The sequence below is a fragment of the Danio aesculapii genome, chromosome 24, assembly GCF_903798145.1.
Source record: "Danio aesculapii chromosome 24, fDanAes4.1, whole genome shotgun sequence".
Lineage (NCBI taxonomy): Eukaryota > Metazoa > Chordata > Actinopteri > Cypriniformes > Danionidae > Danio > Danio aesculapii.
In genome coordinates, this window is record NC_079458.1 from 4,917,287 (window position 1) to 4,931,924 (window position 14,638).

Genomic DNA, 14,638 nt, shown 5'->3' on the forward strand with positions numbered 1-14,638 from the left:
GTTGACCTTTCTTAACCTCACGAAAACGCAAATGCTTGAAGTTTCTGCCAACCCGACTCTTCACCATAACTTTTCAATCCAGATGGACGGAGCAACCATCACTGCATCCAAAATTAATGACCAACTAAACTTCTCTGAGCACATTTCTAGAATTGCTCGATCTTGCAGATTCGCACTCTACAACATCAGAAAGGTCCGACCCTTCCTATCTGAACATACAGCTCAACTCATTGTTCAAGCTCTTGTTCTCTCCAAACTGGACTATTGCAACTCTCTGCTAGCCGGGCTACCAGCTAGTTCTATCAAACCTCTTCAGCTGCTTCAGAATGCAGCAGCACGAGTGGTCTTTGATGAACCCAAAAGAGCACATGTCACTCCGCTACTCACCCGTTTGCACTGGCTGCCAGTTGCTGCTCGCATCAAATTCAAAGCTCTGATGTTTGCTTACAAAGTGACCGTTAGCTTGGCTCCTTCATATCTGCTCTCACTTCTGCAGATATATGTGCCCTCCAGAAACTTGCGTTCTGTGAATGAACGTCGCCTCGTTGTTCCATCCCTAAGAGGGAAGAAATCACTTTCCCGAACTCTCGCATTCAATCTGCCCAGTTGGTGGAATGAACTCCCTAACTGCATCAGAACAGCAGAGTCACTTGCTGTCTTCAAGAAACGACTAAAAACGCAACTGTTTAGTCTCCACTTTCCTTCCTAATCTGTAACTGCCTCTCTGGCTATACCACTAACTGTGCCCTCTCTCTCTCTCTGTCTGTCTGTCTCTCTCTCTCTCTCTCCAAAAAAAAAAAAACAAAAAAAAAAAAAAACATTTTTTACTACTGCTTAGCTTCTTAGACTTTACACACCTGAAACTTGTCTATAGCAGTTATTCACTGCTGCTCTTATAGTTGTGTAAATTGCTTCCTTGTCCTCATTTGTAAGTCGCTTTGGATAAAAGCGTTTGCTAAATGACTAAATGTAAATGTAAAACTTTGTGGCTTATTGTTTTTCCAAAACTTTTCAAGGCCTGGAAAATGCCATGTCAAAATTCCATGACTTTCCAGGTTTTCCATGACCGTATGAACCCGGTCATACTCTATGGCCAATTTTGTTTTACCTAATTCACCTGTAGCGCATGTGTTTGGGCTGTGGGGAACACCGGAGCACCCGGAGGAAACCCACGCCAACACAAGGAGAACATGCTAACTCCACACAGAAATGCCAACTGGCCCAGCCGGGACTCAAACCAGCGACCTTCTTGTTGTGAGGCGAGTTTGCTAACCACTGAGCCACCATGCTGCAAGTATATTTCATATATACCGTGTAATACATTTTACATATTCATTTTCAACCATTAGAATTAAAAATACTCCATTCACACATTCAAATAAACTAACTATGCTTTATATACAGTTTATTTGCAGTCATTTTCAGTATATATAGTCATTTAGTGATTTCTGTATGAGCCCCAAAACTGAAAATGAATCATCAAAGCACCATAACAGACAATAAATCATCATAATTGCATTTATTTATAAGACAATTAATCGACAGCCCTCATGAAATCCAGTCTTCAATGGGACAGACCTGTGAATTGATGTCCAGCTGCATGTCATAATCCCAGACCTTGAGCGAGTTTTGGCCGGCTGTGAGCAGATACTGAGCATCTTCACTGACCGCTAGAGACTCACACTGATGCTTGTGCACCTCAGACACCTGTAGCACAGAAATAATCAGACTAAAAACAGAGAATAGAAAAACTCCATGACTTTTTTTTCTGACCAAAAAGCTAGATTTCCATGACTTATGATTGAAAAACAGGCTGCTGTTGTGTTTTGCATAATATCAAAACGGAATATCATTATCCACAACTGTAAAATTTACTCATGCATAAGTAATCTAATGACCCATGGGAACCCTAAAACCAGACATTGCTATCTCCCTGCAGTGTTTCACCTGTCTGAGCAGCTGTCCTGTGTGTGTGTCGATCCAGAGGATTTTATTGGCGGATGTGGAGATGAGCAGGTGTGACAGTGATGCAGGTGAAAAACACACATTTAGAGCAGAGTCCAGAGTTGAGCTCTCAACATCCACAATGCTCACATCAACCCGGAGCAGCTGACACACACAGATACAAACACTGTTTAGCTTGAAATGTGCGAAATGTGATAAAAGCTATTACATTTGTTTTCAATTAATAAAATGCAAAAATCAGCTAATATAGAAAATACTAGTAATAAGAAGATTACAAAGAAAAAGAAAAGAAAAAAAGAAAAAGAAAGAAAAAGAAAAAAGTAGAAAAAAATGAAAAAAGAAAAAGAAAAAAGAAAGAAAAAGAAGAAAAAGAAAAAAAGAAAAAGAAAGAAAAAAAAAAGAAAGAAAAAGAAAAAAGTTGAAAAAATAAGAAAATAGAAGAAAAAAATGAAAAAAGAAAAAGAAAAAGAAGAAAACAGAAAGAAAAAGAAAAAAGTAGAAAAAAGAAAAAAAGAAGAAAATAGAAGAAGAAAAAAAGTAGAAAAAAGAAAAAAAGAAGAAAATAGAAGAAGAAAAAAGTAGAAAAAAGAAAAAAAGAAGAAAACAGAAAGAAAAAGAAAAAAGTAGAAAAAAGAAAAAAAGAAGAAAATAGAAGAAGAAAAAAGTAGAAAAAAGAAAAAAAGAAGAAAACAGAAAGAAAAAGAAAAAGTAGAAAAAAGAAAAAAGAAGAAAATAGAAAGAAAAAAAGTAGAAAAAAGAAAAAAAAGAAAACAGAAAGAAAAAGAAAAAAGTAGAAAAAAGAAAAAAAGAAGAAAATAGAAGAAAAAGAAAAAAATTTAAAAAGAAGAAAAAGAAAAAAAGAAGAAAAAAGAAAGAAAAAGAAGAAAAAGTAGAAAAAAAGAAAAATGAAATAGAAAAAGAAAATAAGAAAGAAAAGAAGAAAAGGTAGAAAAAGAAAAAAGAAAAAAAAGAAAAAAAAAAAGAAAAAAAAGAAAAAAAAAAAAAAGAAAAAAAGAAAAGAAAAAGAAGAAATAGAAAAAGAAAAAAAAAAAAAAAAGAGAAAAAAAGAAAAGAAAAAAAAAGAAAAAGAAGAAAAAGAAGAAAAAGAAAAGAAAAAAGAAAAAAGGAAACAATAGAAAAGAAAAAGAAAAGAAAAAAGAAAAAAGAAAAAAAAAGAAAAAAGAAAAGAAAAAAGAAAAAAAAAAAGAAAAAGAAAGAAAAAAGTAGAAAAAAATGAAAAAAGAAAAAGAAAAAAGAAAGAAAAGTAAGAAAAAGAAAAAAAGAAAAAGAAAGAAGAAAAAAAAGAAAGAAAGAAAAAAGTTGAAAAAATAAGAAAATAGAAGAAAAAAATGAAAAAAGAAAAAGAAAAGAAAAACAGAAGAAAAAAGAAAAAAGTAAAAAAGAAAACAAAGAAGAAATAAGAAGAAGAAAAAAAGTAGAAAAAAAGAAAAAAGAAGAAAACAGAAAGAAAAAAAGAAAAAGTAGAAAAAAGAAAATAGAAGAAAAAGAAAAAAATTTAAAAAGAAGAAAAAGAAGAAAAAAGAAGAAAAAAGAAAGAAAAAGAAGAAAAAGTAGAAAAAAAGAAAAAAATGAAAAAAGAAAAAAGAAAAAGAAGAAAAAAGAAGAATAAAGAAAGAAAAAGAAGAAAAGGTAGAAAAAAAGAAAAAAGAAAAAAATGAAAAAAGAAGAAAAGAAAAAAGAAGAAAATAGAAGAAAAAGAAGAAAAAAGAAAGAAAAAGAAGAAAAGGTAGAAAAAAGAAAAAAATGAAAAAAGAAGAAAAAAAAAAAAAGAAGAAAAAAGAAGAAAAAGGAAAAAGAAAAAAGAAATAGAAGAAAAAGAAAAAAAGAAAAAGAAAAGAAGAAAAGAAAGAAAAATGAAAATAGAAGAAAAGAAAAAGAAAGAAAGAAAAAAGAAATAGAAGAAAAAGAAAAAAGAAAAAGAAAAGAAGAAAAAAAAAAAAAAGAAAAAAAAAAAAAAGAAAAGAAAAAAAAAAAAAAAAAAAAAAAAAAAAGAAAAAAAAAAGAAAAGAAGAAAAAAAAAAATAGAAGAAAAAGAAAAAAAAGAAAAAGAAAGAGAAAAAAGAAAATAGAAAAAAAGAAAAAAAAAAAGAAAAAAAGAAAGAAAGAAAAAAGAAAAAAAGAAAGAAAAAGAAGAAAAAGTAAAAAAAAAAAAAAAATTAAAAAGAAAAAAGAAAAGAGAAAAAGAAGAATAAGAAAGAAAAGAAGAAAGGTAGAAAAAAAAAAAAAAAAAAAAAAAAAAAAAAGAAAAGAAAAGAAAAAAAAAAAAAGAAGAAAAAGAAAGAAAAAGAAGAAAAGGTAGAAAAAAGAAAAAAGAAAAAAATGAAAAAAGAAGAAAAAAAGAAAAGAAAAAAAGAAGAAAAAAGAAGAAAAGGAAAAAGAAAAAAAAAAGAAAAAAAAAAAAAAAAGAAAAGGAAAAGAAAAGAAAATAGAAGAAAAAAAAAAAAAAAAAAAAGAAAAAAAAAAAAAAAAGAAAAAAAAAAAAAAGAAAAAAAAAAGAAAGAAAAAGAAAATAGAAAAAAGAAAAAAGAAAAAAAAGAAGAAAAGAAAAGAAAAAAGAAAAAGAAAAGAAAAGAAAAAGAAAGAAAAAAAAAAGAAAGAAAAAGAAAGAAAAAGAAAAAAAAAAAGAAAGAAGAAAGAAAAAAGAAAAAGAAGAAAAGAAAAAACAAAAAGAAAGAAAGAAGAAAGAAAGAAGAAAAGAAAAAACAAAAAGAAAAGAAAGAAAAGAAAAGAAAGAAAAATAAGAACAAAAAAGAACAAAATGAAGACGAAGACAAAGAATAAGAAAAACATAAGAAAAAGAAAAAGATGCAGATGAAGAATAAGAAAAAGAAGTAAGAGAAGAAATAGAAAAGAAGAAGAAAAAGAGAAGACGAAGAAAAAGATGATGAAGAAAAATAAGAAAAAAGAAAAAGATGAAGACGAAGAATAAGAAGAAGAAAATAAAGGAAAAAAGGAGAAAAATAAAAAAGAAAGAGAAGATGAAGAAAAAAAGAAGTCGAAAAAAAGGAAGAAAAATAAGGCAAAGAAAAAGAAGAAAGACAATATAAATATCATTCATTCATTTTCTTTTCGGCTTAGTCCCTTTATTAATCTGTGGTCACCACAGTGGAATGAACCGCCAACTAGACCAGCATATGTTTTACGCAGCGGATGCCCTTCCAGCTGCAACCCATCACTGGGAAACACCCATACACTCTCATTCACACTCATACACTACGGCCAATTTAGCTTACTCAATTCATCTATAGCACATGTGTTTGCACTGTGGGGGAAACTGGAGCACCCGGAGGAAACCCACACCAACATGGGGAGAACATGCAAACTCCACACAGGAATGCCAACTGGCCCAGCCGGGACTCGAACCAGCGACCTTCTTGCTGTGAGGCGATTGTGCAACCCACTGCGCCACTGTGCTGCCCCAATATGAATAACATTGAAATGTTGATGCTTATGATGACTCTGATGTACCTCAATTAGTGATCTTGCCTCCATTATCGTGACAATGTACTCGGTCGGTCCGATCAGTGCTAGACAGCGACTGTCAGAGCTCACGGCCAAAATATCCGGACTACGATTCACACCACACATAACCACATTACCTTAAAAAACAAAGGCAACTGTTCAAAAGATGTCCAATAGTTCTCATGAAAAGTATGTCCAATAATCGAGTTCAGAATGTGCTGTAAGAAGGAAGTGTCATCATACATGTGACTTTTACAGTTCACTCACCGAGAACTCGGACCACAGGATGCTCGCGTTCAGAGGAGCTGTAAAGGACCAGATATCCAGAGGCAGCGCTGAACAAACACTGACCATCAGGAGAATATATCACACACTCAACCGACCCACAGTGGCGCCTGCAAACACACACACAAACACACACTCAGTTGATACACATACGGGCTCAGTTTATTTAATTAAAATGTTGTAAAACTGTAAAATATTATTAACTGATTTCTATTTGAATATATTTTTCTGTGATGCAAATGTGAATTTAAAGGAATAGGCATGATTAATGTGTGCCCAGCCCTAAAAAGTATTCTTCAATATTCTTACAGTCGCGTTTCATCATGTTTTACAGTCAATTTAATGCAATCTTACTGAATAAATGCATTCATTTTTATTTCTTATTGAATCTAAAACTGAACCTAAATGTTAGTTTATGTGCAGAGCATCATCTGCAGACATTTACACTACATATTTACACATAACACAGACTACAGTCCATGTACATATGAGTGTTTGTGAGTGCTTATGTAGATAAATGAGTGTCTGTGAGTGTTTTTATAGGCAAATGAGTGTTTGTCAGCGCTTATATAGGCAAATGAGTGTTTATTTGTGAGATTTATAAAGGCAAATGAGTGTTTATAAGTGTTTGTATAGGTAAGTGAGTGTTTATATAGGCAAATGAGTATTTGTTTGAGAGTGTTTATATAGGCAAATGAGTGTTTGTGAGTGTTCTGAGTGTTTATGTAAGCAAATGAGTGCTTGTGAGTGTTTATATAGGCATATAAGTTTGAGTGTTTATGTAAGCAAATGAGTGCTTGTGAGTGTTTATATAGGCAAATGAGTGTTTGTTTGAGAGTGTTTACAAAGGCAAATGAGTGTTTGTGAGTGTTTATATAGGCAAATGAATGTTTTTAAGTGTTTGTTTAGGCAAATTAGTGTTTATATAGGCAAATGAGAGTTTGTTTGAGTGTTTATATAGACAAATGAGTGTTTGTGAGTGTTCATATAGGCAAATGAATGTTTGTTTGAGAGTGTTTATATAGACAAATGAGGGTTTGTGAGTGTTTATATAGACAAATGAGGGTTTGTGAGTGTTTATATAGGCAAAAAATTATTGTTTGTAAATGTTTATATAAGCAAATGAGTGTTTGTCAGTATTTATGTAGACAAATGAGAGTTTGTCAGTGTTTATGTAGGGAAATGAGTGTTTGTGCGTGTTTATACAAGCAAATGAGCATTCGTTAGTGTTTATGTAGGGAAATGAGCGTTTGTGAGTATTTATATGGGCAAATTACTCATTTGCCTACATAACCACTCATTTGAAATGAGTGTTTGAGAGTGTTTATACACCTGTGCTGAGCAATTAAGCTCGATGTTTGGATATCAAACACTCTAACAGCACCAGAACTCGATCCACAAGCGAAAAGAGGCATGCTGGGATGGAACGCAACTGAACAGGGATTTTCATCATCATCTGTGACAAAATCATAGAGCTGCGAAACAAAAAGAGAAAGGTGATCAATGACCCGGTATGTGTAAAATGTATAATCTACAATAAACTAAATTAATTATTCATTTAAAACAATGCATAATGCTTAAATGTGACAGGGAACATTTTGTTGTCAAATTAGTTGTAAGAATATACAGTCAAAATCTTATACCGGCCCATGACTGACCTGCTGCAGGGAGTCCATGTCCCACACACGGACGGTGCTGTCTCTGGACACTGTGGTGACCCGCCGTCTGACTCCATCTAGACTGAAGCCCAAAACACTAGCTGTGTGAGACCTCATCAGAGTATGGTAACCTCGGCTGGCCACGTCCAGGTACCCAAGATTCCCTGTGCTTGTGGCTGCTAAAACTCTCGAACCGTCCGAAGACACATTCACCAAACTCACAGGCCCCTCATGCTCTGGAAACACACAGACAGCTAAGTGATTATAGAAAACATTTGAAATTAAATAACTAGTTGTGACGAGCACTGTTTTTAACCAAAGATGTGGGTAACATTTTACCTGAAGGGGAGTTTAAGAGACAGGACACATGTCATAAATATCAATAAGATTTTGTGTAGCTTATGACAACTGTCATTAAGTGTCATTTGCTCAGTTATGACATTTTAAATACAAAATGACATTGTTGACATAAACTTGACATAAACAAATACATCACAACCTGTTTTTGTCTCAGAGGCCCCGTTTACACTGCTAGTTAAATGTGATTCAATTCCGATTTTTTGCTCATATGTGACACAGATCGGATATGTTCTATGACTGTGTAAACACAAAAAAATGCATGCATTCAGTTACTCATAGATCGGTTTCAGGCTTCATATCCTCCTTCATATGTGGAAATAAATCAGATATAAATCTGATATGTGACAATGCGACTATCATGTAAACAGGCAGATCGGATTTATTGAAGCATTCTATTTTGTACGTCATAAAACTTGCGACATTGTGGTACTTCTCCATGGTTTAATGACGTAAAAGGAAGAACGTGTGTGTAGACGCCAATGCAATCAACAACAACAACAGAGGAAATATGGAGGAGAAAAGTGGTCAGTGGTCGATGGCAGAAGTTACCTGCCCTCTTGCCCTGTGGGAAGATGCATCAGTGGAGGATACCATTTATAAACCATAGGCGCAAGCTGCGATGATGGCCCTTTTCCTCTTCCTCCACCTAAAATCATTTTAAACTTCACAGAGCTAAAAGCAAGAGAATTTCTTCCATTGTGGCTAGTGTGGCACAGATGCTAGAACCCGCCTTTACGCATTCGCGACGTCGTGAATTGTATGACAAGTGTAAACACATGAATCGGATATGGGTCACAATTAAAAAAACATGTAAACGGCAAAAAATCAGATATAGGCAAAAAATCTGCATTGGGCATTAAGCCCTGACCTCTGTCATGACAACTTTACATTACCATTACCATATGACAGATTTACGACAGTTTATGTTGTGTAGATAATGTCAAGAGAAAGATTAAGGCTTTGGCTGTGATGTATTTATTGTAAATAAAAAAGTAAAGAGTTGCCAAGATGTAAAAAAATAAGTGGATGGAAACCTAGCTAGAGTGATAGACAGGGATGAACTGACCCGCCTCTAAGAAAACCGATGAGAAGTCCAAAGGCCACAGACGCATGAATCCATCCTCTGAACCAGTCACACAGAACTCAGCACACACACTGATGCTGTTCACCGCAATACCGGCACCTGAAATACCAGCATTATTAGTATCAAAAACAACAAAGTTTACATGTTTTAAAGAGTGTTTAATTTTGTGGAAATACTCAGGCCTGATTACTTCAATTATTAAATAAATTATTAGCCCTCCTCTGAAATTGCAATATTTTTTTTATACTTTCCAAGTGATGTTTAATAGAGAAATACATTTTTTGATAATTCCTATAATATTTTTTCTTTTAGTTTTTCTTATTTCATTTAGTTTGGATGGAACAAAAAATAAATGAATAAATAAATAAATATTTAATATATATATACATTTATAAATATTCAGTTGAAGTTTTTAGCCCCCCCGTTTATTTTTTTCCCCAATTTCTGTTTAACGGAAAGAAGATTTTTTTGACATTTCCAAAACATAATAGTTTAATAACTTATTTCTAATAACTGATTTATTTTGTCATGATGACAGTAAATAATATTAGACTAGGTATTTTTCAAGACACTTCTATACAGCTTAAAGTGGAATTTAAAGGCTTAACTAGGTTATTAGGTTAACTAGGCAGGTTAGGATAATTAGGCAAGCTATTAATTGATGGGTTGTTCTGTAAACTATTGAAAATATACAGCTTAAAGGGGCTATTAATATTTTCCTTAAAATGTTTTTTAAAAAATTTAAAACTGCTTTTATTCTAGCCAAAATAAAACAAATAAAACTTTCTCCAGAAGAAAAAATATTATCAGACATACTGTCAAAATTTCCTTGCTCTGTTAAATATAATAAAAATTGGAAAATATTTAAAAAAGAAAAACAAATTCAAAGTGGGACTAATAATTCTGACCTCAACTGTGTGAATGTGTGTGTATATATATATATATATATATAGATGAGCAATTCCAGCGTTATGGATGTGACTTTTGCAGTAAAAACTCAAAACATAAATTCACAGAGAAAGTATTTGTTAACATTATATTGAAACATCTGTTTATATTTTATAGAACAACTGACCACAGAGTTAAGGGATCAGAAAAATATCAATCTGTAAACATTTTATATACTTTAAATGAGGAAAATAAACATGCGTTATGGATGTGACCAAAAAAGTTTGCAAGTTTACAGAATACAACATACTTTGTAGAAATTCTGTGAATTAAACTGCACAACCCAAAAGAAACAATGCTAATCAGAGGGATAAGTGTCGACTCAATATAGAACAAACATGATTGATTTTATTTCGTTTATTATTTTTATGGATGTGACGTCTCTCCGTTATGGATGTGACAGATGTGAAATTGCCACTTGTTTGACTTTGGTAAATCAAATATAATAGTTTGAAAACACTGACAGAGACATTTTTGAGTATTTATGAAGTACTGTAAAATAATTGTTTACACAAATAAACGGTTTCCGCATCTTGGTGAAAACTTTTTTTTTCATGGCAAGGTTGACATTTTCATGGAATTGCTCACATATATATTTATAATTTTAATGTTTTATTATTAGTTTTACAATAATATTTATTTTAATTTAATGTTTATAGCATAAAAATAAAATTGTAATAAATTAATAGTTTCCCCCTAATATATTAATGTAAGTTATAATATTTTTGCCTTCAAAAGCTATTTTTTTAAAAGAATAACATAATATTAATAAAATAATTATAAAATAATAACTACATACATAACAATAGATACATTTTTTAATAAACTAATACTAATATACAAATAAACTACATTAAAAATCTTTTTGTTTAATTCCTAAAAAAAAATGTAATCACATGTAACTGGTGTACCTAAAGAGACCCAAGGAAACAATAAAATGTTTTTAAAAACCAGGAAACAATCAAGTGCTCATTAATGTCTGTACAGCATCAAACTTGTGTTGCTCACCTGTGCTAAAGGTCTGTTTCTCCCTTTGGTGGGCATGACTTTCATGAGCTGGGAGGAGCCTCCTAATGTTTTTTATCGCCACGGCAACATAGTCGATCTCCAAGATGTGACCACTCCTACTGCTGACAAACCTGCACCAATCATAAAACACATCAGGGATGAGCTCAAGATCACAGGACTTTAATATCAGCAGTTCTATGTAGCGCAGCCATCGTGTTCATCAAAGTAAACTGTTGAGCATGTGGTGTGTTTTTATGTACTCACAGTGTGCGATCATCCACCGGGCGGTTCTGTGTGTGTCCCTGCTCAAAGGCGAGGTCTGTGAACTCCAGATTGTGATATTGTCCCAAATTCACAGGACAAGAGCGTAGAGAACCGCCACGTACACGCCACAGACGCACATTACCCGAACCACACGACACCATACTGCACACACAAACACAAACAGGACTCACTTAGAATCTGACAGGCCAATATCACTGAGATTCAGGAAACTGGAAATCTGCTGTTAATTTTCTCACACTAAACCATTCAAAGTGTAGGTTCTTGGAGATTCATGAACTGCAACACTATGTCCTAGCAAGATTCCAGTGACAAGAAATTTGTCTTTAACATTATTAATAGACTACTGAGTGACTGATGACGACACGGTGGCGCAGTGGTTAGCACTGTCACCTCACAGCTGGTTCAAGTCCCGGCTGGGTCAATTGGCATTTTCTGTGTGAAGTTTGCATGTTCTCCCCTGGTTGGCGTGGGTTTCCTCCGGGTGCTCCGGTTTCCCCCACAGTCCAAACACATGCGCTATAGGTGAATTGGATAAACTAAATTGGCCGTAGTGTATGAGTGTGAATGAAGGTGTGTGGGTGTTTCCCAGTACTGGGTTGAAACATATGCTGAATAAGTTGGTGGTTCATTCCGCTGTGGCAACCCCTGATCAATAAAGAGACTAAGTCGAAGGAAAATGAATGAATGAATGAATGAATGAGTGAGTGACTGATTTTGTTGGTTTACACCGGCTCACAGTTCAGACTTTCATTTTTAAACCGTCTCCTATTTGATTGTCAAGTTCTGAGGTGTACTATCTGCTGTTGCTTTTAGTAGTAAGGCAATAAAAGTCACGTAAAATGCTATTAAAACTCACATTGGGAGCATTTAACACAGAATAAAGCACATAATCCGTACCTGAGATGGTTATTTTGATCATCTTCTGTTCTGCTGCGACGTTGCAGAAATAGAAAGTTATCGCAGAAAAGATGGAAAAGATAGCTTTTATTGCATGTCAGTGCTACGTTAGGACACAGTGTAAGTGCAAAAAAATAAAAAATACAGGCAAACTATAATGAATACCTGTAGCTCCTGAATATACATTGAGGTCTTATGAAGCATTTACAACATTACATTTAATCCACTGCCTCAGCAATCAATTTAAGACAATCTTGAGCATAAGCTCTTGTTGCATATTAATAAAATGCTTGCAATCTTCCTCACACTCAAACATAATTCAACTCTTTTTGTAGGTTTCAGCACACATGTATACATATGTACACACATATACATCTCTCTTCGACCCTCAAATTCCAGTTTGGCTTTATATAAAATAAGCAAACATTAAATAAGCTTTAAAGTTGGCACTAAAATCAAAATATACTCTTCTTTTACTTGTACATGTATATATTAGTCATTATAAACAATATATTTGTGCACTTCACTATTTTGCAAGAATTTATTTTGCCCTCATAATCTTTAATCAAATACCATAACCTTCCCTCCTGCCATTAAAACGACTTCTATTCTGGTAACCTGGAATGCCTTTTGGGTGTGGCAAGCAGTCATTTGGGGCGGAGCTATCAGTCCTTTAGAGGGGGGCTTAATGAATGTTGCTTAAACGAATATGAAATGATAATCAAATATGATAATAAGTGTGGAATACTTTAACTCATCCATCAACATGATTTCTGCAGGAGTCCCATAGGAAGACTACAACTCCCATGATTCCACAATCATCAAACTACACCTTTGTTTGTTGTGAATACACTCCCTCTAGTGGTGAAAAAAATTACACATGGTGCCGTAATCTTAAACTACATGAATCATCAATGATCAAGCTTTCAGCTAATTAAATCTAAAGTAAACGAACAGCAAATTTACATTTTTAGGTGAACTATCCTCATAATAGCATTAGCTAGTGACACTGTTTATAAGGATCAGGATGGTTCATATGTTTACATCAAAGAAAAATCCCACATTGTTCTGACTGCTTGTGATTTTGCTGAACACTTTACAAACAAGCATGTATGTGTGGAGTTTGCATGTTCTCTCCGTGTTTGTGCTTTGGTTTCCCCCACAGTCCAAACACATGCTGAATTGGATAAACTAAATTGGCCGTAGTGTATGAGTGTGAATGAAGGTGTGTGGGTGTTTCCCAGTACTGGGTTGAAACATATGCTGAATAAGTTGGTGGTTCATTCCGCTGTGGCAACCCCTGATCAATAAAGAGACTAAGTCGAAGGAAAATGAATGAATGAATGAGTGAGTGACTGATTTTGTTGGTTTACACCGGGTCACAGTTCGTACTTATATTTTCAAACCGTCTGCTATTGGATTGTCAAGTTCTGAGGTGTACTATCTGCTGCCGCTTTTAGTAGTAAGGCAATAAAAGTCACGTAAAATGCTATACTCACATTGGGAGCATTTAACACTGAATAAAGCATATAATCCGTACCTGAGATGGTCATTTTGATACTAGTGTATCAACATCATCAACATGATTTCTGCAGGAGTCCCATAGAAAGACTACAACTTCCATGATTCCACAATCAGTAACACCATCATCAAACTACACCTTTGTTTGTTGTGAATACACTCCTCTAGTGGTAAAAAAAATTACACATGGTGCCGTAATCTTAAACTACATGAATCATCAATGATCAAGCATTCAGCTAATTAAATCTAAGGTAAATTAACAGCAAATTTACATTCTTAGGTGAACTATCCTCATAATAGCATTAGCTAGTGACACTGTTTATAAGGATCAGGATGGTACATATGTTTACATCAAAGAAAAAGCCCACATTGTTCTGACTGCTTGTGATTTTGCTGAACACTTTACAAACAAGCATGTATGTTCACCGTGTATCATCAAAGAATGCAATCTTGATGGTCTGGATGTCCACATCTGTGTGTGCTTTAGCTAGAACTGGAACCACACTGCCTTCTGTCACACACCGAGTGTTCCACAGCACCACCGTCTGAAGCAGCAATTCAACAATTAACACAAACATACAGTACACTACCATTGTAAAGTTTTAGAAGAGTAAAATTTTTAATGCTTTTAAAGAAGCCTCTTCTGCTCATGAAGCCTGCAATAACATGATGCACAGCAAAGAACAAAACAACTGTGAAATCGTTTTACTTTTGTTACACTCCGGGAATTCGGCGTGTGTGCCAGCGCAATAGCACTTCAGGGCGTCCCGAGTTCGAATCCCGGCTCGAGGACATTTCCCGACCCTACTCCCCTCTCTCTCTCCCACTTCGTTTCCTGTCTAAAATACTGTCCTCTCAATAAGATAAAAAAAGGCCAAAAATAAATCTTAAAAAAAATAATAATAATGATTAAAAAAAAATTGCGTGTGTGTATCTCTCTCATTCTCTTGCACACACGCACACATGTTCTCTCTCTCGCTCCTCTCTCCTCCGGTTTCACAGGTTCAACCCCCTTCGGATTGTTATTGGCTGCAGGATCAGTCAATCATCATTATCTCCGGTGATGTGGCAGCTTCTGCAGCCAATCTGAGTGGTCGCCAGGTTTTTAAAAGGATGACGAGTGGGTCGCCAGACAAAGGCTTTT

The 14,638-nt window shown here is 33.9% G+C and overlaps 1 protein-coding gene across 1 annotated transcript in view; it reads right to left on the minus strand.

The window, feature by feature from the left end:
• The window catches only part of wdr90 (WD repeat domain 90), a 48,986-nt gene that overhangs the window by 20,242 nt on the left and 14,106 nt on the right, over positions 1 to 14,638 (minus strand). The window contains exons 15-24 of the mRNA XM_056450631.1: positions 13,921 to 14,039; positions 11,056 to 11,217; positions 10,792 to 10,922; positions 8,818 to 8,934; positions 7,392 to 7,627; positions 7,066 to 7,208; positions 5,716 to 5,843; positions 5,455 to 5,585; positions 1,948 to 2,109; positions 1,579 to 1,707 (exon numbers count right to left, since the gene is read on the minus strand). Of these exons, the coding sequence (XP_056306606.1) occupies positions 1,579 to 1,707; positions 1,948 to 2,109; positions 5,455 to 5,585; positions 5,716 to 5,843; positions 7,066 to 7,208; positions 7,392 to 7,627; positions 8,818 to 8,934; positions 10,792 to 10,922; positions 11,056 to 11,217; positions 13,921 to 14,039 (1,458 nt within the window). The remainder of the gene's footprint in view (positions 1 to 1,578; positions 1,708 to 1,947; positions 2,110 to 5,454; positions 5,586 to 5,715; positions 5,844 to 7,065; positions 7,209 to 7,391; positions 7,628 to 8,817; positions 8,935 to 10,791; positions 10,923 to 11,055; positions 11,218 to 13,920; positions 14,040 to 14,638) is intronic.